General features: G+C 40.3%; 1 protein-coding gene across 2 annotated transcripts; it reads left to right on the plus strand.

The window, feature by feature from the left end:
• The first annotated feature begins 668 nt into the window (after positions 1-668).
• LY96 (lymphocyte antigen 96) lies at positions 669-17676 on the plus strand. Of its 2 annotated transcripts, XR_013765912.1 has the most exons (6): positions 669-915; positions 3956-4045; positions 7352-7480; positions 15905-15957; positions 16281-16362; positions 17309-17676. XR_013765912.1 is itself a non-coding variant. In XM_079152128.1 (5 exons), exons 1-5 carry the CDS (start codon positions 804-806, stop codon positions 17393-17395), a joined length of 471 nt encoding a protein of 156 aa, XP_079008254.1. In that variant the 5' UTR covers positions 678-803; the 3' UTR covers positions 17396-17676. The 2 variants fall into 2 exon arrangements, 1 of the variants encoding a protein (XP_079008254.1); XM_079152128.1 differs by lacking the exon at positions 16281-16362 and having other exon boundaries at positions 678-915.
• The last annotated feature ends 4261 nt before the right edge of the window (positions 17677-21937 follow it).

Raw genomic sequence — 21937 nt, forward strand, 5'->3', positions numbered from 1 at the left:
GTTCTGTACTTGTGATTGAACCCGCTGCTAAGCAGAAAGAGCGTGTGTGAAACTTTTCAGTTCAGATCTGAAGGTCCAACTCTCTGAGCCATGGAAAATTGTATGAAGAGTTTGTGGGGGCTGGGGGCAGTGGCACATGCCTCGCCTGTGATGCCAGCAGCTTGGGAGACTGAGGCAGGAAGATAGCAAGTTCAAAGTCAACCGTGTAACTTAGTGAGACCCTAAGCAACTCTGTGAGACCCTGTCTCTAAATAAAATACAAATAAGGGCAGGGGATGTGGCTCAGTGGTTAAATGCCCCCGAGTTCAATCCCTGGTACAACAAATAAATAAATAAATAAAAATAAAGAGGCTGTAGGTTAGAACAGCAATGCAGATGGAAAAAGTGCATCTGTTGAGATTTAAAAGGAGCTCAACAGGTGGCTTCTTTGCTATTGTCTGGCAAGTGTCTGTTTGTTTTAAAGCTTTGGTTGCTTTCATTTGCATCAAGTGTTCAAAAAAGAGTACATTTAAATCATTTCCCTCTCTCTCTTTGCAGGAAGGGCTTAAATCTCTCTCTCTCTCTCTCTCTCTCTCTCTCTCTCTTTCTCACAGGCACGCGCACGCGCGCGCACACACACACACACACACACACACACACACACACAGTTGCACATACACAGAGAAAGAGGAAACAGTTGGATAGGAACTCAGAAATCATGTGACTGGTGACTAAGTTAAATCTTTCCTATTTACTGGAAGGAAGAGTCTGGTGATTTGTTACCGATCCTTTTTGCATTTTTAAAGTTTTGGAGCTATCAAATCATGTTGTCATTTATGCTCTTTTCTACCCTGTTTTCTTCCATACTTACTGAACCTGAGGAGCAACACTGGTCCTGCAACTCCTCTGATGCAACCATGGAATATACCTACTGTGGTAAGTAAAACAGCAACAACTAATAATTGTCCCATCAACTGTTTGAAGGAAGTTTTCACAAGAAACTCTCTGCTGCTGGGACACATGAAATGTCCTCCTATTCCAGTAGCCAGAACCGCTGCTGCCCAGAGGAAAAGCATGCATCTTCTTGACCCCTCACAGAGCTCATGAAACTCTGACCTGTTGTGCTTGACCTCCAAGTGCTTCTGTTGTTTGTTCTCTGTGGTCAGTTGTCCCTACCTTGAGCCCAGTTTCAGTTTCTTCCCAGTTTCAGGAGAACTGTTTGCTTTTGAGTTTTTTGCCTCAACCTCAAGAATAACTGTTTTTTCTTCCTGAGAAGGTAGAACAATCCTAGCTGCTTCCTGGAGGTGATTTCTGCTCGAGGGTGTGATTTTAGAGGGCTCTTAGATATCATCTTCCTAATCCAACATAAGCCTGGTCTGTCACTTTCCAGCTGTGTGACCTTGAGCAAAGTACTTAGCTTCTCTATGCCCTAGCTTTTATAGTGAAAGTGATTTTAGAGCCGACTTTAAAAAAATTGCTGTGAGGTAAAGATTTTAAAACAGGGTCACATAGAAAAAGTAATATTGACTTTTTAAAATTGGTTATATCCTGTTGCTGTTAACTGGTGTCTCATTGTTTTCCCTCCCACAATTCTCATCGGCAAGTGTTTGGGATCTGAAGGGCTTGACGGCTGTTTTGGCTTGGTGCTTTCCACTGTGCTGCTCACCATGGGTTGGCTGCCCTCTTCTACTCACTAGTGATGTCAGGATGGTTGGAAGTGATGCTTTCCAAAACACTAGTTCTTTAAAATTATTTTGGGAAAAAAGGATCTGTGACCTAATCATATTAGTCAGATTGACAAAGGCATTTTGAGTTCTGAGAAGTTCTGTAATAAAGAAGCCTATTTAAACACAGTATTTTCTTTGTATTTTAATTTGGGGGAGTGTGTCTTGCCTGTTCTGAAAAGCACTAATGGTAATGTATAAACACTTCTGGGGAATTAGGATAATTGCCCCATACAAGAATGAGATAGAGCTGGGTGTGGTGGCACACATCTGTAATCCCAGCAACTCAGGAGGCTGAAGCAGGAGGATCACAAGTTCCAGGCTGGCCTTAGCAACTTTGCAAGACTCTGTGTCAAATAATAAAGAAATAAAGGACTTGGGATGTGGCTCAGTGGTACAGTGCCTTGGGTTCGATCCCTGGTATCAGGGGGCGGGGGCAAGAAAAGAAATAAAATGAAATAATAAAATAAATAGAAGAGCACACTCTCCTTTTCTTGATCTTTTGCAATGAGATGACATAGCAAGAAGGTACTTACCAAATGCCAGCACCTTGATGTGGCTCCAGACTTCCAGACTTCCCAGGACTTCCCAGGCTCCAGAACTATGAGAAATGCATTTTTGTTCTTTATAAATTACCCCATCTTTGACAGTCTGCTATAGTGGTACAAAAGGGACTGAGACACCTGCGGATGGCTGCTGTTGCTCTGTGTCCTCAACTGGCCTTTGTTGTTTGTGAGCACACCCTGGTGTCTCTTTGTGTGTCCAAATTTCCTCTTATAAAGACATTAGTTTGATTGGATTAGGGTCACACTAATGTCCTTATTTTAACTTACTCATCTCTTTAAAGTCTCTGTCTCTAAATGTAGTCCCTTTCTGTGACATTGGGCATTAGGATTTCAACCTATGGATGCAGGGGGCTGCAACATACCATCTTCCCTGCCAAGCATGTGTGCTTGGTTTCTGGTGCGACCTCCACACCATGCATGTCAGACTCTTCACTAGCCTTTCAGTTATATGTCTATTATTCTAACCTGAAATAGCCTTACCCTCCTTTTGTTTCATGTTAACATTTTGAAGTCTATTAAAGATCCTCTTGTTGTTGCACACCTGTCATCCAAGCAAGTCAGGAGGCTGAGGTACGAGGATCACAAGTTTGAGTCCAGGTTCCACAATTTAGCAAGACCCTGTCTCTGAATAAAAAGAGCTGGGAGTGTAGCTCAATGGTAGAGAGCCCCTGGGTTCAATGCCCAGTATTCCCAAGCCCCATTCCTTTTTGCTTTCTACAGCTTGGCTGAGTCAGTTGAATAAATTTAGCTTAAGGGATCTTCTTTCTTCTTTTTCTTTCTCCTCCCCCTCCCCCCTTCTCCTCCTCTTCTTTTCTCCTGGAATGTTCAAAATTTTCTCTTTAACTTGTGACAATGATTATTATGTGTCTTGTATGAATTTTTTTTTTTAGTCCATTTAATTTGGGGGTCTTTCAGATTCTCTGGATTTTCCTTTCTCAGATTTGGGAAGTTTTTAGTCAATATTTCCTGGGGGCGGGGGTGGCATCTATGAGCTCGAGCAACCCTCACCTTCTCCCAGGTAGCTGGACTGTGCCAGACTTGCCAGATCTCTAGGACTAGTGAGACAGAATCCCCAGAGAGGTTGTGGTGCTGTTTGGTTCAACTCTTTCCCTCCCCAGGCAGAAGCTGAGAACTGGGATTTTTCATCAGCTCGTAATGTTCTGAGCGGAGGGGAGGATCAATAGTATCTACCATCCCAAGCCATGGCCTTCATTTTCTCCTAAGCCACTAGACTATGGCAGACTGATCTATGTGAGCTCCAAGAATCCAGTTATCTGGGGAGCTCCCTGGAAGAAATGGGGTGCTGGATCTGCAAGTCAATTTCTTCTCTCCCCTAGGTGGGACTGGAAGCTAGGAAGTCTCTTCCTAGTCATATAGTGCTGCACTGGGGTAAGGAACTCTGAGATAGTCTGTCCTAAATCTCCCTAATGGTTTTGGTGAGTCTGTTTTTGTGTTCTCCTGGATGCAGGAGAGTTTTAATTAGTTCGTGATTTTTTAACAAATGGAGTTTGTCTGTGAATTGTGTTTGTGGTGGTAAATCCAGGAGTTTTCTACTCTACCATGTTGCTGATGTCACTGTATAATTTTAAGGAAAAGGCATGTTTGTGGGGTATGATCATCAGAATATAAATACTTATTGGAAGTGATATATAATGCTTATTGACATTATCCTTTTTTTCTGTTTAGATGACATTAAATTCCCTATTTTAATTACACCCGAACCCTGTATATCATTGAAAGGAACTGAAGGATTTTTGCATGTTTACTACATTCCAAGTAAGTACAGTTTTTTTTGTTTGTTTGTTTCTGTAGATCAGTTAATGGTTTAAGATATATCAATGATAACTGGGTTTAGTGGCTCATGCATGTAATTCTAGCAACTTGGGAGGCTGAGACAGGAGGATTGCAAGTTTGTGGCCAGCCTCAGCAACTTAACAATACCCTAAGCAACTTAGCAGGAACCTGTCTCAAAATAAAAAATGAAAAGGACTGTTCTTTTTAATTTTTATTTTGATACAGGGTCCCAAATAAGCTTAAGGAAACACCCTCCCTTCCTCCTAATTTTAGCCCTCTAGCATCCAAGAAAAAAAGGTAGTTGAGAACTCAGGAATGATAGACAATTGTGTTTTAGTTCCCCTGAATCTAATTGTTCTACTTGTATTTTGATAGCCTTGTCTTTGCATTTTTTTAATTAAATTTTTTTTTCATTAAAACACCCCTGGGTTCCAAATATACTTGTATTAGTTGTATATTGTTATATAATAAATTACTACAATCATAGTAACATAAAAACATTAAAACAGTACATATCTACTATCTCATAGTCTTTGTGGGTCAGTAGTCTGGACATGGTTTGCCTGTGCTAGCTTCAGGGTCTCCAACAAGCGACAGTCTTCATCTTGACCAGGGCTGTGGTCTCTTCTGTGGGCTAACCAGTGAAGGAACCACTTCTAAGCTCATGTGCCTGTTGACAGTACAGTTTGTGAATCCTGGCCGTTGGCCATCCCTCGGTTCCTTGTCACATGGGCCTTTTCAGCATAGGTTCTTGTTTCATCAAAGCCAGCCAGGGGGACATTCAGGTAACAAAATGGAAGTGACAATCTAAAGTAACCTATTTATACAAGTGATACTTGCCATCTTTGCTGTATTCTGTTGTTTAGAAGCAAGTCACTAGGCCAATTCACACTCATGATTACATAAGGACACAGGGGTAGAACTGGAAATAGAACTCAGGAATGATAGACAATTGTGGTTTTTTGTTTTGGGTACCCAGGATTGAAACCACTGAGTCATATCCCAGCCCTTTTTTAAAAAAATATTTTTTTTAGTTGCCAAAGGACCTTTATTTTATTTATGTATACACAGTGCTGAAAATTCAACCCAGTGTCTCACACTCGCTAGGCAAGTGCTCTACCACTGAGCCACAACCCCAGCCCTGCATCCCAGCCCTTTTTATTTTTTATTTTGAAGCAGGGTCTTTCTAAGTTGCTTAGAGCCTCACTATATTGCTGAGACTGGCCTTGAACTTGTATCCTCCTCCCTTAGCTTCCCGAATCACTGGGATTATAGATGTGCACCACCACATCTCACAAGAATTGTGTTTTAATTTCTGAGTATCTCTCAGTGTTTAATTTCCCTGCATCTAATTGTTTCGTTGTATTTTGATTCTTTTGTCTTTGCATTCATTTTTTTCATTAAAAAATACTTAGGGCTAGTGGTTTAGCCCAGTGGTAGAGCACTTGCCTGTCATGTGTGAGTCCATGGGTTTGATCCCTAGCATCACACACACATAACAACAGGGTCAGGAAAGATACTTAGTAAATACTTGGTATATTTCAAGAATTATATAGACCTCATAAATTTATTGATAAGACATTCTCTTGATCTTCAAGAATCTCAGTGCAATAGGACAGATGGATATGCAGATAACATGACATGATAAGTGAAATGACAGCAGTAAGGCTCTCATCCTAGAGTTTTATTGGGGGAAATGCCTGAGAATAATAAAGGGAAGAGGAGGCCACAGAAAGCATGGAGAGCATTCAGACTGGAGTTCAGTTCTGATACCTTTGGGAAGTGAAAGGGGCTGGGCTGGTGCTATGTATCTGCAGTTCCAGCTACACAGGAGGCTGAGGCAGGAGGATCTCTTGAGCCTCCAAATTTGAAACTAGCCTGGGCAATACAGTGGGACCCTGTCTCAAAAAAAACAAAAAACCAGAAACACACACACACACACACACACACACACACACCCAAAGCATAAACAACAAAAAAGAAAAGTGAATGGGAAGGAAGGAGAATTAGGATGATCATCACAACAAAAGTGCGTCCTTGAGATCTCTCAGCCAGGTCAATGAGGACCCCTGAAGCAAAGGCTGCTTGCCAGAAGAGACCCAGGACAGATAGGACTTGCCTGGTTTGAGGGACTGTGTGGTATTTCAGGAGAAGCCCATAAGAGCATGGCCTATGAGTGAGTGCTAGACTGACCCAACCAGAAGGTGCGGCAGCTGTAGGCTGCTTGCCAGCTACCCTCCTTCCGGCCTTTGTTCTTATTTGTATTCCTGATGATTTCCATTCTAACTGGAGTGAGATGGAATCTCAGTATAGTATTGATATGCATTTCCCTGAGGACTAGAGACGTTGAACATCTTTTAATGTAATTATTAACCATTTGTATTTTAGAAAAGTGTCTATTCAATTGCCCATTTATTGAATGTTATTTGATGTCATGTTTTTTGAGTTCTTTATATATTCTAGATATTAATCCTTTTAATTATGTCTACAATGATTCATGGTGACCTTATTAGGAAAACACTTTCAACGAGGTAGTAGTTACAACAATCGTTTTTATTCTATAAAAGATTATACATCTTTTCCATTTGGACCAGTTGAATACTTTGTAAGAATTTAGGCAAATTTATCATTTACTGAAATTTTCCACATTAACTGGTGATAGAAAGATCATGAAGAAATTAAAAAGCCATATATTTAATTTTTAATAAAAAATTCAAATTTGTTCTACAAGAAATCTTTCATCAAAAGTACTAAAAAGTTGGTATAAGTTAATTGTCTTCACTTCCTTTCCTTCAAATTTTCTAGCAGAAGAGACTAGAACTCAAAATTTTTTGTCTTTGATAGTTTTCTATATCAAGTTGTGAAGGTTTCTCTACTTTTAGGCATGGCATACATAGTTCTTTTTATTTATTTATTTATTTTGATTCATTGTACACAAATGGGATATGACTGTTGTTTCTCTGGTTGTACACGAAGTAGAGTCACACCATTTGTGTAACCATACTTGTACATAGGGTAATGATGTTTATCTCCTTCTGTTATTTTTCCCTCATTCCCCCTCCCCCATAGTTCTTATCATGGAACATTCTACTTGACCACAGAGTTGTCCTCTTGGAACTTGGTTTGCAGAACCTGACGGTCATAATAACACCCACATCTTGGAGAGCTGTGATGATCAAATGAAATAATGTAGGAAAAGTCTAGGTCACATGCTAAGTGTGCAAAAAATGCTGTTCTGTATAGGAGAATTTCTTATTTAAGGGGCTAACAGAATTTTTTCTTTTTAAGGGAGAGATTTAAAACAATTATATTTCAATCTCTATACATCTGTCAACTCCATGAATTTGCCAAAACGCAAAGAAGTTATTTGCAAAGGATCCAATGATGAATATTCTATTTGCAGAGCTCTGAAGGGAGGTAAATATTTGGTTCATATTACTCATGGAACAGAACATAATTCTTTACAAGAATGTTGTGAAAATGAAATATACTGAAAATGTGAAGTTCCTTTTCTTTATTTCTATGTAAAGTTTTATTCTTAGCAGCCAATTGTTATTAAGATGACACTTTATGAGTGCATTTCAAGGGATGTTAAAATTTTTTACCTTGTTCAGGTAATTATCTTACATTTACCTTTGGTTATACATTGCCTTTTTCTAAGCATTACATCTATCATTTTTCATAAGATCTCACTAGATTTTGATATGTAGATACATTGGTTTCTTTAATGTCTTCGCCCTTTACTTCAACCCTGGATTTTTTATCAAAATCATTAAATTCAGAGTTTAAGGCCTTAAAGGTGACTTAATGCAAACCAACACATTTTTTTCTTAGTAAGTTTAAACTAGTATTTTAAATAACTTAAAAGACTATATACTTATAAGACTATATACAACTAATTAGAACAAATTAAAAAATTTTTTACAAAAACTGAGAATAGAGACAGTAAGTCACAATACTATTTCTAAAAACATTTTGGAGTATTTCCTTCTTGTGTTTTAAAAAACATATGCATATTGTTTATGTAGTTTTAGGTATACCATACTATGAGTTTTAATTTTCTTCTTAAAAATTATTTTATTTGGGATTTACTCCATGTATTTTAAAAAAATCAGGGTATAAGCATAATGCAGTGAAATTTCCCTCAGAGGGTCTGCCCTTGTTTACTTAACCATTTTACTAGACATTTAGTTTCCTCCTGCTATTTTTATTATTATAAGTAATATTAAAATAAATATATTTCTGTATAGGATTTTTCTTATATTTTAGATTTGAATATTCATGTACTTGGAAGAAAGAGTTATGGCTAACTCCCAGGGAGATTTCTAGGGTTAAACAGGTTGCAATATCCTTGTGGTTTTATTTACATAATGCCAAACTTATTTTCTGAATGATTGAACTGATTTATATTTATACCCCCAGCAATATATAATAGTTTAATTTCTTTCTTGTTAGCATTCAGCATAATAATTTCAAAAACAGAATTAAAGAAAATCCTTATTAGATGAAAATCTTATACTGTTTTATTAACTTTAAAAAATTATTATCAGTTTATTTTCCCACATAATTACTTACCATTAACTTGTGCCTTGTCTTATTTAAAAAGAGGATTTTTAAGCTGGGTGTGGTAGAGAATGTCAGTAATTCCAGTGACTTGGGAGGCTGAGGCAGGAGGACTGAGGCCAGTTTGAGGCCAGTCTCAGCAACATAGTGAGGACCTAAGCAACTTGTCTCAGAATAATAAATAAAAAGGTCTGGGATGTGGCTCAATGGTTAAGCACCCCTGAGTTCAATCCCTGGTACCAAAATAAACAAATAAATTATAAAATAAAATAGAAGAGGATTTCAGATAGTTTACATGCATTAGATTTAGTGATATAACATAAATTAGATGTAGATGGGAGAAAAGATAGAAAATGAGGGTAGAGAATTAATGGAATGAGAGAAATATAAAAATTCACAACAGAAAGGCCTATACTTTGCTCTGAATGGGGCAGTAATTTTCTAAAAAGTTTCTAAGTAAATTAGTGTGCTTGCTATCATATTTCCAATGTCTGCTACCCCTAAGCCATATGTAAATTATGGAGCCAGCATTATGTATGTCTAGGTTCCTGTCACATAAATCTCAGTCTGCATTTCAGCTTTCCCACCTACTAGCTCTGTGACTTGGCAAGTCTTATTTAACCTCTCTCAGCCTCACCTCATCTGTAAAGTGGAGAGTGAACTCACTTTACGTAATTTTAAGGACAGTGCTCAGAGTGGGAATTATTTTGTTCCTGATTCTACACTCCTGTCATTTGTACAGTTGAGGAAAATGAATGTCTGACATGTCCATGGTCGTTTGGAGAACTAGTTGTGAAGTAGCCCCCTGATCCTTAATGCATGACTCTTTCAATATGCCACACTTTCTCTTTGAAAATAACAATAACAACAACAACAACAACAACAAAATCCTCTTGGCAGCTACTGTTTTTGTTAAAAATTTCTCTTGCATGATTGTTTTATAATTATTTCATATAATCTCTGTGGAATTATGTTGACATTTTATCAAATTTTCCAAGTTTCACTTTCTTGATACCTAAGATGTGTCATTCAGCTTAACCTGCTGTCATTGCGCCACTGCCTCCTCCTTCTCCTTCTCCTCCTCCTCTTCCTTTTTCTCCTCCTCCTCCTCTTCCTTTTTCTCCTCCTCCTCCTCCTCCTTCTTTTCCTCCTCCTCCTCCTCCTCCTTCTTCTTCTGCTTCCCCCCCCCCCGGGGGTGTGTACTGGGAATTGAACTCAGGGCGCTCAACCACTGAGCCACATTCCCAGTCCTATCTTGTATTTTATTGAGAGACAGGGTCTCACTCATTTGCTTAGTGCCTCGCGGAGCCAGCAGGGCCTTGTTCTCTCTGAAGGCACTGGGGAAGGATCTGTTCCAGTCCTCTCTTAAGCTTCTGGTTGCCCCAGGTATTTTTTGCCTTGTAGAGGGCCATCTTCTTTCTGTGTCTCTTTAGGTAGTCTTCCCTTTATGCATGAATATCTCTATGTCCACATTTTCCATTTATGAAAAGGATACCATCATATTGGTTGGGGGCCACCTCAATCACCTTATCTTAACTTGATCATTTGCAAAGATCTTGCTTCCAAATAAAGCCAAGTTCCAGGTGCTGGGGGTCAGTATTTCCACAGATCTTTTGGTGGCGGGGACACAGTTCAACTCATAACACCATCTTAGGCTTGGGTCCTGCATCCTGCAGGTTTTCCAGGACAACTGAATAGGAACACAAGTGAGCTGCATAGATACCTTTTGGAAGAGTAGGGAAGGGACTGAAAAGGGCCTCTTTTCATTCCCCTCGTCCTTCCTGTATCCCTCTTGGCTTTTTCAATCTAGGCAGAGTCTCCAAACTAACTTCCCATTAAGAGTGGAATAGGAGATTGGTCCAAGATAGGTGCCCCAGCCCTTTTTATTTTTTATTTTGAGACATGGCCTTCCTAAGTTGTAGAGGCTGACTTTGAACTTGCAATTCTCCTGTCTCAGCCCCCTGAGCTGCTGGGATTACAGGTGTGTGCCACTGAATCTGACTGCAATATATATATATTTTTTTAATAGAAGAGGAACAGTTTATTTGAGAGCTCACAGTTTCAGAGGTCTTAGTCCATAGAAGGCCAGCTCCATTCTTTGGGGCTCGAGGTGAGGCAGAACCTCATGGTGGTAGAGTGTGGCAGAGGGAAACAGCTCACATGATGATCAGAAAGCAGAAAGAGAGGTCTCCACTTGCCAGATACAAATGTATATCCCAAAGCCACGCCCCCAGTGCTCCACCTCCTCCAGCCATATCCCACCTGCCTTCAGTTACCACTCAGTTAATCCCATCAGATGATTAATTTCTCTCATTGGGTCAAGGCTCTCACAACCCAATCATTTCTTCTCTGATTTTTCTTGCATGTCTCACATGTGAGCTTTTGGGGGACACCACATCCAAACCATAACTTCCTCCCCTGGCCTCCAAAAGTTCACATTCACCTGACAGTGCAAAATACATTTAGTCCATTCCCAAGAGTTCCCATAGTCTCAACAGTTCCAAAATTGCTCAAAGTTCAAGTCTAAAATCTTCTCTGAGGCTCAAAGCAATCTCACATTGTAAGCTCCTGTAAAATTAAAAGCAATTTACAAGTATCCAATATATAAAGGTACAGAGTAAACATTTCCAGTCACAAAAATAGGGATTTAGAAAGAAGGATGGGACCAAGCAAGACCAAAATCCTGCTGGGCAAACAAGTTCGGTAGTTCTGTGTTTGGCATCTGGAGCACATGGCATGATGCCTTTTCCAAAGGGCTTTGTAGCTCCACCCCCGTGGCCTTGGTTGCAGCCCAAGTGGCCTTTCTGTTGGCTTGTCTCTGCTCAATTCCTGCAGCTTTCCCAATGTTCCACGTTACTGGCATTTCTTAATCTCAGTGGTCTCCACTGTAGCTTTGGTTTTCTCCTCAAATCTCCACACCTTGCCTTCTCAGGGAGTGCCTACAGGGACTCTGACCCTGCTGCACTTTGCTTGGCTTCCCAAGGTCTTCTTTTGAAATCTTACTATAAGCCTCCATGACCCCCTAACTTCAGCATCCTGTATTCCTGCAGAACCAGCACCACATGGTTGATGCCAAGGTCTGTGGCCATCTTAATCTGTAGCCAAGCCTCCAGGGACCCTGGTTGCAGCAGCCTCTGAGTGTCTGGGTGGCTAAGTACATTGAAAAAACTTCCTGGGCCCCCTTGTGCAAGAAGGATTCCCCACTTATCTCTTCTCAAGAGAATTTTCACTTTTACTCCCTTGAGCCTGAGATGCGTGTCTTGCCATCTCCTAAGATGCCCTCAAGTCATCTTTCTTATTGTCTCTAGGCAAAGTCTTCAGGATTTCTTTAGTGGCAATGATGTCTTTAACAACTGCAACTTTCTTAGGCCCAGTTTCACTCTGGCCTTTGAAGTCCAAGTTTTCAAATTTTCCTGCTCTGCTTTCTGCTTCTGAATATCACAATAAACTTGACTAAGAGCCGCCAGCAATACCCATGTCACTTCCTGAATGCTATGCTGCCTAGACATTTCTTCCACCAGATTAAGCAGTCCATTGTTTTAAAAATCAGTCTCACAGAAAGTGTCAGGAAAGGGCAAAATGCAGACAACTTCTCAGCTGGAACATAACATGAATGACCTCTACTCCAAATTCCAATAGAGTCCTCATTTTCTGACTCTGTCTTCACTGTCCATGTTTCTATTGGCATTCTGATCTTCTGAGCTCCCACCAGAATTGGCCATTAAACTCTGCTTACAACAGTCTAAAGCATTTCCAGCTTGTACTGCTAAGCATCTCAAAATTCTTCATACCAATTCCAAAATGCTGAAAAGCTTCTGAACCACATGGTTGGGTTAATCACAACAACCCCACTCCTAGTACCAGTTTCTGTTTTGTCAGCTATTTCACAACTGTGACTAAGAGACCCAACCAGCACAATTATAGAGGAGGAACAGTTTATTTGAGGGCTCACTGTTTCAGAGGTCTTAGTCCATAGAAGGCTGGTTCCATTCTTTGGGGCTCAAGGTGAGGCAGAACCTCATGGCAGAAGAGTGTGGCAGAGGGAAGGAGTTCACATGATAATAAGAAATCAGAGAAAGACTGCAGTATTTAACTCTTGTGCAAACCTATACTGTTTCACTGAATCTGACTCTCTGTCTGTGCCCCAATTCAATGCTTTTCTCTCCTGATATGCAATACACAATAAATCCAGCTTATTCTATTTTCCCTTCTTGCTTTCCTTAGCAAACTCTTTCTATATGGAAAAGTTTCAGTGGATGTACCTGGAAGTATAATTTCTACTCCCTTATTCTGTTCCTTGAGCCAAAATAATATTTTCAACCTTTTGAAGGTTTTGGAAATAAAGAACAATAAGGAACATACGTTTTTTTCCTTGAGATTTCTAAAGATATCAATTCATTTTTCTAAAGATATCAATTCATCTAAAGATTCAAATTCATTTCAATTTCATGCAGTTCAACCAATATTTTTATTTGGTTTATTGTTTCCTTCATTTCAAGGATTTCCGTTTTTTTTTTTTTTTTTTTTGAGAATTTCTATCTCTTTGTTGAAATGATCTTTTGCTTCTTGCAGTTGCCCTTTCAACTGCTTATTAGTATTATCATTCATTGCCTGCATTTGCTCTCTTATTTTATCCTTTGCTTCACAAATCATTTTAATCGTGTATAATCTGAAGTCCTTTTCTGACATTTCTTCTATCATAGTGTCACTGGATTCTATTAATGTAGAATCTAGATTTGTTTGGATCATTTTCTTCCCTTGTTTTTTCATGTCATTCATGTGTCTTCCCCTCTAGCAGTGCAGATCTGGGGTATTGCAGTTTCCCCCCTATAGGCTTATAGTGACCCTATAGGTTTCCAGAATCTTTTTTTTAAGGGGGAGTTCAATATCAGCAGTGCCCAGATCAGAGAGTATACAACCCAAAACCAAATAGCCCCTATGAAGATGTTAATAATATTGTCATAATAAACAGAATGAGTTCAATTATTATCTTCAGTATAACAAATAGATTTGCAATAAGGTGTGCAGTTCCTAATGGAGGACAAAGAGGATGCAGAGGAGTGTAGGATGTAGCTGTTAATGAAAAGAATATATAGAAGTACTAGATCATAGAAAGAGTGCAAGTATAATCAAAAGAAGTTGGTTGTTAGCATGGGAAAAGGGAGAAAGAGACTCTAGGGGAACAGGTAAACAAAAGGAAAAGAGAGCGAGACAAGTAAAGAAATAAAAACTTAAAATTTTTCAATAAGGAGAAGAAAGAAAATCCACACTGTAACAGTCATATAATATTCAAACCTCCTAGTCTTCAGTAGGAGAGGTACTTGACAATGAGCTTCCAGTCTCCAGCAGGCGTCTCAGGATGGGATTGCCTCACCTAAAGATGGGAGATACAGCTTCCAGGATTATCCAAGATGGCTGCTCTAGCTTCCAAATGTGTTGGCAAATGGGGAGCTGCAGCTCGGGGTGTGGGTGTGGTTGGCTGGAGGTCCTGGAGGTGGGGTGTTGTCAATCTGGTTGCGGGATCCTGGAGGCGGGATGCATTCAGTTGGTCTGGGGTCCTGATGGTAGGGTGCAGTCAGTCAGTCTGGGGGTCCTGGTGGTGGGAAGCAGTCAGTCGATGTGGGGGCCCTGAAGGCAGGGAGTGATTGGTTGGGCTGAAGGATCTTGGATATGGGGCTCAGTCAGTTCGGCCAGGGGTCCCACAAGCCCTGGCTGTTGTCTCAAGATGGCAGCAGCCAGGTGTAACCAAACCTGTTGGTTACTGTGACAGTGAACTTCCAGGCAAGAGCAGGCAGCTGGTGCTCCACTGGCGGTCTGTGGTCAGTCTGCTGACTGCTGTCAGAAGATCGGGAGGTGAACCTCCGGCGGTGGGTGATGAATAGGTGAAAGGAAGGCGATGGACAGGCAAGCAGCAGGCAAATTGCAGATGGTAGGTGCCAGACGGTGAGCAATCTGCACTCAAAAAGTAGTCAATATTCTGGCAAACTGCAGGTGATCACAGTAGACAAATGGGGTAAACAGCCGGGAATCGATAAGCTGCAAAAACTGCCTCACCAAGAAACAGATATCTTCTGCGACAAGGAATGCAGCCTCCCTCTAATCCGCCATCTTGGATTCCTCAACCAATATTTATCCAATGACTTCTGTGTCCCCAGCACCACTTGCTGTGAGAATAAATATGGGTATCTCCTAGGAAGGTTGACAGCTTGATTAGGCAGAAAACCAGGAAAGAATCTATAACAACTTTTAGTGAACTTAATAGAAGCCAAAGCCATAGTAACAATTTAAATAAGTGTAGATAAGTGTAACTACAGGGAGCAGATGGAGCTTGATAGGCACTGAGGAGACCCCATATGTAATCCTGTCAGCCAGGCTACGCAGTGTGGTGTGGTCATGTCAGGTCACAATCCTGACTCTGAGCAATGTCCTTTGGATGTGAGGTCTTAAAGTTCAGTTCTCAAGTCATTTCTAGAAATAGCTCTAGAGTTATTTTCTTCTTGGAAGCTGAGAAATGAAATCTGTGCAACAATGACTCATGCCAGAAGACAGGGCACCTACAATTCTTCTTTCTTTTCACATGTGAGTAAGTATTTATGGTACACCATTTACAAGACAATGCAGAAAGTGAAGATGAATCAAGTAGTCCTGTCCTCCTTATGGAGCAGGGTGGAGGGAAAGAGAGGCACATACATAGGTATGCGACAATCACACAGACTTATATATCTGATCAACACTCAAGCTAACAAAGCAAGTACATTGGCCATATCATGAGAATTTAGAGGAGAACTCTTAAAGGTATAGTTTTGAGCTGGATCATGAAGGGTGGGCAGAAATTTGATATGCAAAAATAGAGAAGGGGGAGCATGTGCTCTGCAGGAATGAGAGAGCATGGGCTGTCTAGATAATGTTCTGGTGTAGCACACGAATTTTCTCTATTATATCCAGGTAAAGATGCAACAATATCTCTAATAGCTATAATTAAATATGTACATATATAACCTGACATCATGCATATTTTCATTCATTCATTCATTAATGAGACCAGTTGGGCTTAAAAGTTTAAATACCTTAAGGGAGAGCTCTGGGGAGCAGAGGTAGCCACAGGAGAATACTAGCCAGTGTGTAAGATTCATTATTTCTCTACTTTTACTTGAGACTGCCTCTGCAAATAGCCAGTGTTGTCTATAAAGGGACATTCCATACTATCAGAAAAAAAAAAAAAAAAAAAAAGGAAAGAAAGATCTCCTAATGATGATATATTTTGCATTTTGTTTGTAGAGACTGTGAATACAACAATACCATTCTCCTTCAAGGGAATACGATTCCTTAAGGTATTCTTCAAGATTTATTTTGTACTTTCTTAACCTTTTGCAGTTGCAGATATGTTAAGATTTTGAAAGAAGCAATTTAAAACCTCTAAAGATAGTGATTCAAGATTAAAATGTTTCAAAATTTTAGCTTTGTGCTGGCGATATAGCCCATCATGTAGAGTGTCTGCCTTGCATGTTCGAGGCCCGTGTTCGAGTCCCCAGCACAGTGGGAATGTGAAAATAACAAACAAATAAAAATTTTAGTTTTAGGTATTTCTTTTTTTCTGTAGAATATGGAAAAATTGCACATATCTTTAGCTCTTTTTCATCATTTTTTTCTTTAGCATACATGGCTATAAATAATGAGTGTGCTCATTATGAATCTGTTGAATGGTCTTCATATTAAGCACTGTTCAATCACTGTATGTAAGTCAGTAACACTGTATAACTACTCATGCAATATACTAATTATACAAATTATTTAGGCAAATGGAAACCACATTACTTACAGTCTTAATTTTGTTTAAAAATTTTCTTTGGAAATTAGCTTGAATATTCAGGCCTTTCTTAAAATAACTACTGCCTCAATGAATACCAATGTAATTTTTGATATTTGTATCATATAACTAGCAATGAAATTTTATATATTTCACTTCTGGCAACTATTTGAAAATAAATTTTATTAACACATATTCTTTAGTTATTTTGTTACAAATAACAGAATATCTGACAACCTCATAGGTTATTTTCTAAAAATTGTAAAAATCCTCAGTTTTTTCTTTTTTTATACTAGGGATTGAACCCAGATGTGTTTTACCACTGAGCTACATCTCCATTCCATTAAATATTTTTTTAAAAAAAATTTTACGCAAGGTATCCCTAAGTTGCCAACGCTGGCCTGGAACTTGCAATCCTCCTGCCTCAGACTCCTGAGTTGCTAGGATTTACAGGCAAGTGCCACCACTCACAACTCCTCATCTTTTAATTGGGAAAGAAATAGAATGTATAGTGGCTGATTTCAAAGGTATGTAATATTCCATGTCATTTGAAAACTGAGAAAGTGATAACGGGGTTGGGGTGTAGCTCAGTGGTGGAATACTTGCCTAGCATGCATGAGGCCTAGGTTCGATTCCCACCACCAGAAGAAAATATAAGCAATTTAATTATGTGACATGAAGGAAATTCTTTTTAAAGCCAGGTGCTGTGACACATGCCTGTAATCCCAGCTACTCAAGAGGCTGATGCAGGAGAATCACAATTTCGAGGCCATTCTTAGCCTTGGCTTCAAATGCAGTTTTGAAAAAAAAAAATTCTTTAGAAAGTGCAGCATTTAACATTTTATGTAACTTGTATTTCTTTTTCTTTGTTTTAGGGCCAATACAGATGTATTGCAGAAGCCATTGCTGGGCATACTGAAGAAAAACTCTTTTGTTTGAATTTTACCATCACACACCACTGATACCACCGTTTACCTGTGACAAGTTCTGCTCCCTCTAATGTTGAAGTTTGAGCACTAGAAAAGCATGCCAAGGCAGGAATATTAAACAGGTTTTATTTAAAAGTAATAATACAGTCTTCTCCCGGGAGGGAGAAGGTGGCCATGGCTGATGTTCTAAAGTCCCAAGAAGTGAGCGCACCCTATATGTTTTATAGGTTAAGGTCTCATTTGTTCTCCAGTTCTCTCCCCCCATCTCTCCTTCCTGCCTCCCTGATTAGGCCCAGTTTTGCAGAGGGAGGGCCAAGGTGATTCAGGCAGATAAGGGCCCACGGGGCATTAATTATCATCTCCTTGATGCAGTCCTTGATAAAGGCAGGTAAATTTGGTAATCAATGGGCTCCAGAGATCTTTGACATTCCATTTTCCCAGGGGCAGTCTCCAACTTCCAGAGGCAGATGACTTTCATGACCTTGTTTCCTCGGGATTTGACCCGATCCCCTATTTCTACACTAACTGCCTGTCCCCAATTCTGGCTTCACCACCCTCATTTCAATTAAAATAAATTGAGTATATTTCTATTTTTCAAAAGTAGTGTCCTTATTTTAAGAGTACCTGGAATCTGTTAGTCAGGTGTGGGAAGATGAGGATACAGGAATGACTGTCATGAAGGAAGACTTTTTATTCTTATGGAGCTCTAGAAACAGATGGTACAATGTGCTGCCCAGAGCTACCAGGGCACCCAGAGAAGCCCTGGGCTGGTCTGGAGGTTGACAGAGAGGAGAAACAAGAGCTTTTATTTTGTTTTCTATGAAAAGGACAGGCAAGGTAGGGTCAGGAGATTTAGGATTAGCTGGTTTGAATAATTTCAGCAGGCTCAGGGGCATAGGGGCTGCTCCTGGCTGTCCTGTACTTGGTCTCTGACAAGTGGTCCAGAGTGTGAGAATCTTACTGAGGAGGTGGTTGCCAGTGCACGTGCTCTGGATCAGCTGGTTTGCATGTGAAAGGTGTTCTCACAAGTGATTTATTGCTGTCTCTAAGGATGAGCTAGCCCTGGAAAGAACAGTTCCTTCAGGGGTAACAAGACCCCTAATGTCAAAGCATCAGAAATACAGAAGATAAAAAAAGGCATGGGTAATATTATTGGCCACTGAATATTTTTTACCCCCTTGGCAGTGGAAACTTCTTGAATCCCTTGACTCCATCTCCCCATCTGTCTGCCACTACTCTGGGGCAGATCCCCAGTGATGCTGCCCTGGATAACTCCACAACCTCCTTGTTGGCCTTCCTGCATCTGCTCAGGGACCTCCTCCAGCTTTTCTCTACAAAGGCAGTCTCAGTGATATTTTCAAAATACAGGTCCTAGTCATGTGACTGCAACACAAATGAAACAAAAGAAAGCAAAACAAAGCAAAAAGAGACAAACAGGCCTCCCCATGGCTTCTTATTCCTTTTGGGATAAAGTTGGAAGCGGTTGGAAGGCTTGCCAGTCATGTCTACTATTTCACTTTCAATTCCTTCTCCCAGTACCCTCCCTCATTCTCCGTTCTAGAGTGCACCATCCTCTCTCTCTCTTGAGGACCTTGGCCTGTACAGTCCCCTATGCCTCAGCTCTACTCCATTTCTCTGTAACTGATGTTGGATGTTTCTCAGTTCAGGTGCTACTTCCTTTTCACCCCTTAAGGGAAAGAGTGTGGGCTTGGGGCTTACTGGTTATTGTACATTGCTTTCCCCAAAAATATCCTCCACAAATTGTCTCCTTTAAGATGATTCTCCCCTACATCAAAAGGTCCCTTGATTTTTTTTTTTTTTTTTTTTGTTACACTGTAGATTGAACCCAGGGTTGCTCTACCACTAAGTTACATCCCCACCCCCTTTTTATTTTTAATTTTGCGATAGTCTTTTTGAGGCTGGATTCCAATTTATCCTCCTGCCTTAGCCTCCCAAGTTGCTGGGATTACAGACATGTGCCATCATACCCAGCCCTGTTACCTTATTATACACATGAAGTGGTGAGGTCAGGAGTTGTGGAATGAGTTATTAGACATGTCCTGTTCCCTGATTTCGTTCTGCTGTATACCACATCCCTACTCTAGGGTGGAGTTTGGTTTGCTAGGATAGCCAGTGTGAGGTATTCCCAAGGGACTGTTATTGTCCAGGTTAGGTATATAACTGAAGTTGACCGATCAGAAGGGAAGGACTAAAATTCCTGGACTGTCTCACTGGATGTAAACAAGGAGGGATGCTGTGCTGTTTCTGCTGATACTCAACCGATGACCACAAAGGGAGTTAGCCTCCGCAAGAAGCTGATGCTGTAGAGGGAGGAATGGCGGGTCCAGAAGAACAAGACCCGAATTGCAGATTCTGTGGAGTTATTGAATCAACCAAGCCTGGATCCTGTCCTGTACTCTGGACTTTCCATTTGTTGGTTTAATGAATTGGAGTCAGAGCTTTATTTTTTTTGCAATAGAGTTGTTTCACAGCTACATTGCCGCCCTATCCCACAAGTCAGGTTAATTTCAGATTGTAGCCCTTTCCCCATTCCCTTTTTGTGTTCCTCGTTGCTTTGAATTCTCCCAAAACCCCACTTTTTTTTTTTTTTCCAATGTTGGGATTGAATCCAGGGCCTCCTGTGCACTGAACCATTGAGCTATGCCCTAATTTTAACCCTTTTATTACTGATGCTTACAGGTCAATTTATCCAGTAGGAACAGAAGTTTCAGTGCCTAAGGCTCTCAAAAATGTTTTAATTTTAATTTCTCTTAACAATCACAATATAAAAAACATAAGCCAGGTACAGAGGCACAAATCTGTAATCCCAATCTCTTGGGAGGCTGAGGTGGGAGGACCATTTAAACCCAGGAGTCCAAGAGCAGCCTGGACAACATATAGCAAGAGCAAGACCCCATCTGAAAACACACACACACACTGAATATAGAATAATATATTCAGTCTGGATTATATTCATCATTTTACCAAGGTAGTTATAAAATATAATTTAAAAAATTTCCAATGGAGGAAAAGTGTCTACGAAGGCAAAATTTGGTCCATAAAATTATAATGTAGCCCTGGGCTTGGTCACTAGCTTCTCTACCTTGTGGAATTTCACCAACATCAGAAGATTACTAGATAAATAGACTTCAACATGTATTTAGTGCCTACTTTTTTCTATGCTTAGCTTTGAAGAAATGGGGGTGAAAAGATAAACAAGTACAGTTCCTACCTTCATAGAGTTTTTAATCTAGAGGGAAACACAAACAACAAGTGACTATTGTGAAATATGATGGGGTCACTACTGGAGGGGAAGTCTTGAGTGGTGCAGAGATGAGATGTCATCGTAGGGAATTGGAAAGGTCTGCTGGAGGAGTGACATTGGGGCTGAGAATTGGGAGATGTGCTTGGAACTAATTTAACAAAGTATTTTTCTGGCATAGGAAAGAGCTGGTGTCAAGGACTAGAGCTGAGACAATTAACGCATAGTCCGGATGTTGAAAATGCCTAGTAATGATACTACTAGGTAGCAGTTAATAATGCTGATCACATCAGTTACTGGGTACTTTTCTAGGCATTTTGCATTTAATTCTCACAACAATCTAAGATGTAGATATTAGTATGATCATTTTATAGATGGAGAAGATGAAGCACAGAAAAAGTATTAAATTAAAATTCCAAGTTATATATCCAGTGTTTTTAGCTTTCTGGTACTGTGACAAATACCTGAGAAAATTAACTTAGAGGAGGAAAGATTTATTTTGGCTCAAGTTTCAGTCCACGTTTGGCTGGTTCCATTGCTTTGGACCTGAGGTGAGTCAAAACATAATGGCAGCAGGAGCAACTGGTGGAGATTGCTCAGCCAGGAAACAGAGAGAGGGAATGAGGGGAGGAGGGTTCAGTTAAAACATACTCTTCAAAGTCACACCCTAGTGGCCTACTTTCTCCAAGTAGGTTCTATCTTCCAATAGCCCATTCAGCTATGATCCAATCATTTCTCCAAAGTCCCACCTTTGAACATTTCTACATTGGGTCACAAACCTTCAACACATGAACTTTTGGGGGAATTCTAGATCCAAACCATAGTACATACTGAGTGTCAGAGCTGGGGTTGGGTCTAACAGTCTGACTCCAGGCTGATTTCTCAACTAGCTTTACAAGTATACCTGGAAGATAGAAGGTGATGGGGAGAGTCATTGGAGGTGAGGCAGGGGACAGTGCTGCCTTGCTGGGCAGTTCTTCTTTTGACCTTAGCCCTGGGCTTGAGTCCTGTTTCTCTTTGGGCTCTATGTATCTCATCACAACCTCTAACCCATACCATACCCTCATCACTGTGACTAAAATAATGGACAGGAAAAACCTAAACAAGGAAAGATTCATTTTGCTTCATGATTTCTGGGGTCTCAGTCCATGGTTGGCTAGTTTCACTTCAGAAACATCATGGTGTGTGGCGGCGGAACCCAAGGCCCAGGGTTATGCCACGTGCATTCAAAGATGGCGACTGGCAGAGAGCAAACGGCGTTCTGCATATGCATGGAGAACGGCAGGAAGCGTTTACAATTGGCTGCATGATAA

This window comes from Sciurus vulgaris (genome assembly GCF_902686455.1).
Source record: "Sciurus vulgaris genome assembly, chromosome: 1".
Lineage (NCBI taxonomy): Eukaryota > Metazoa > Chordata > Mammalia > Rodentia > Sciuridae > Sciurus > Sciurus vulgaris.

Excerpts from the sequence above, each read along its gene's own strand:
- LY96 (XM_079152128.1), top strand. The coding sequence starts at position 804 with ATGTTGTCATTTATGCTCTTTTCTACCCTGTTTTCTTCCATACTTACT. Across the intron at positions 4,046-7,351 it reads GCATGTTTACTACATTCCAA|GGAGAGATTTAAAACAATTA; the intron begins GTAAGTACAGTT and ends TTTCTTTTTAAG. Across the intron at positions 15,958-17,308 it reads AGGGAATACGATTCCTTAAG|GGCCAATACAGATGTATTGC; the intron begins GTATTCTTCAAG and ends TCTTTGTTTTAG.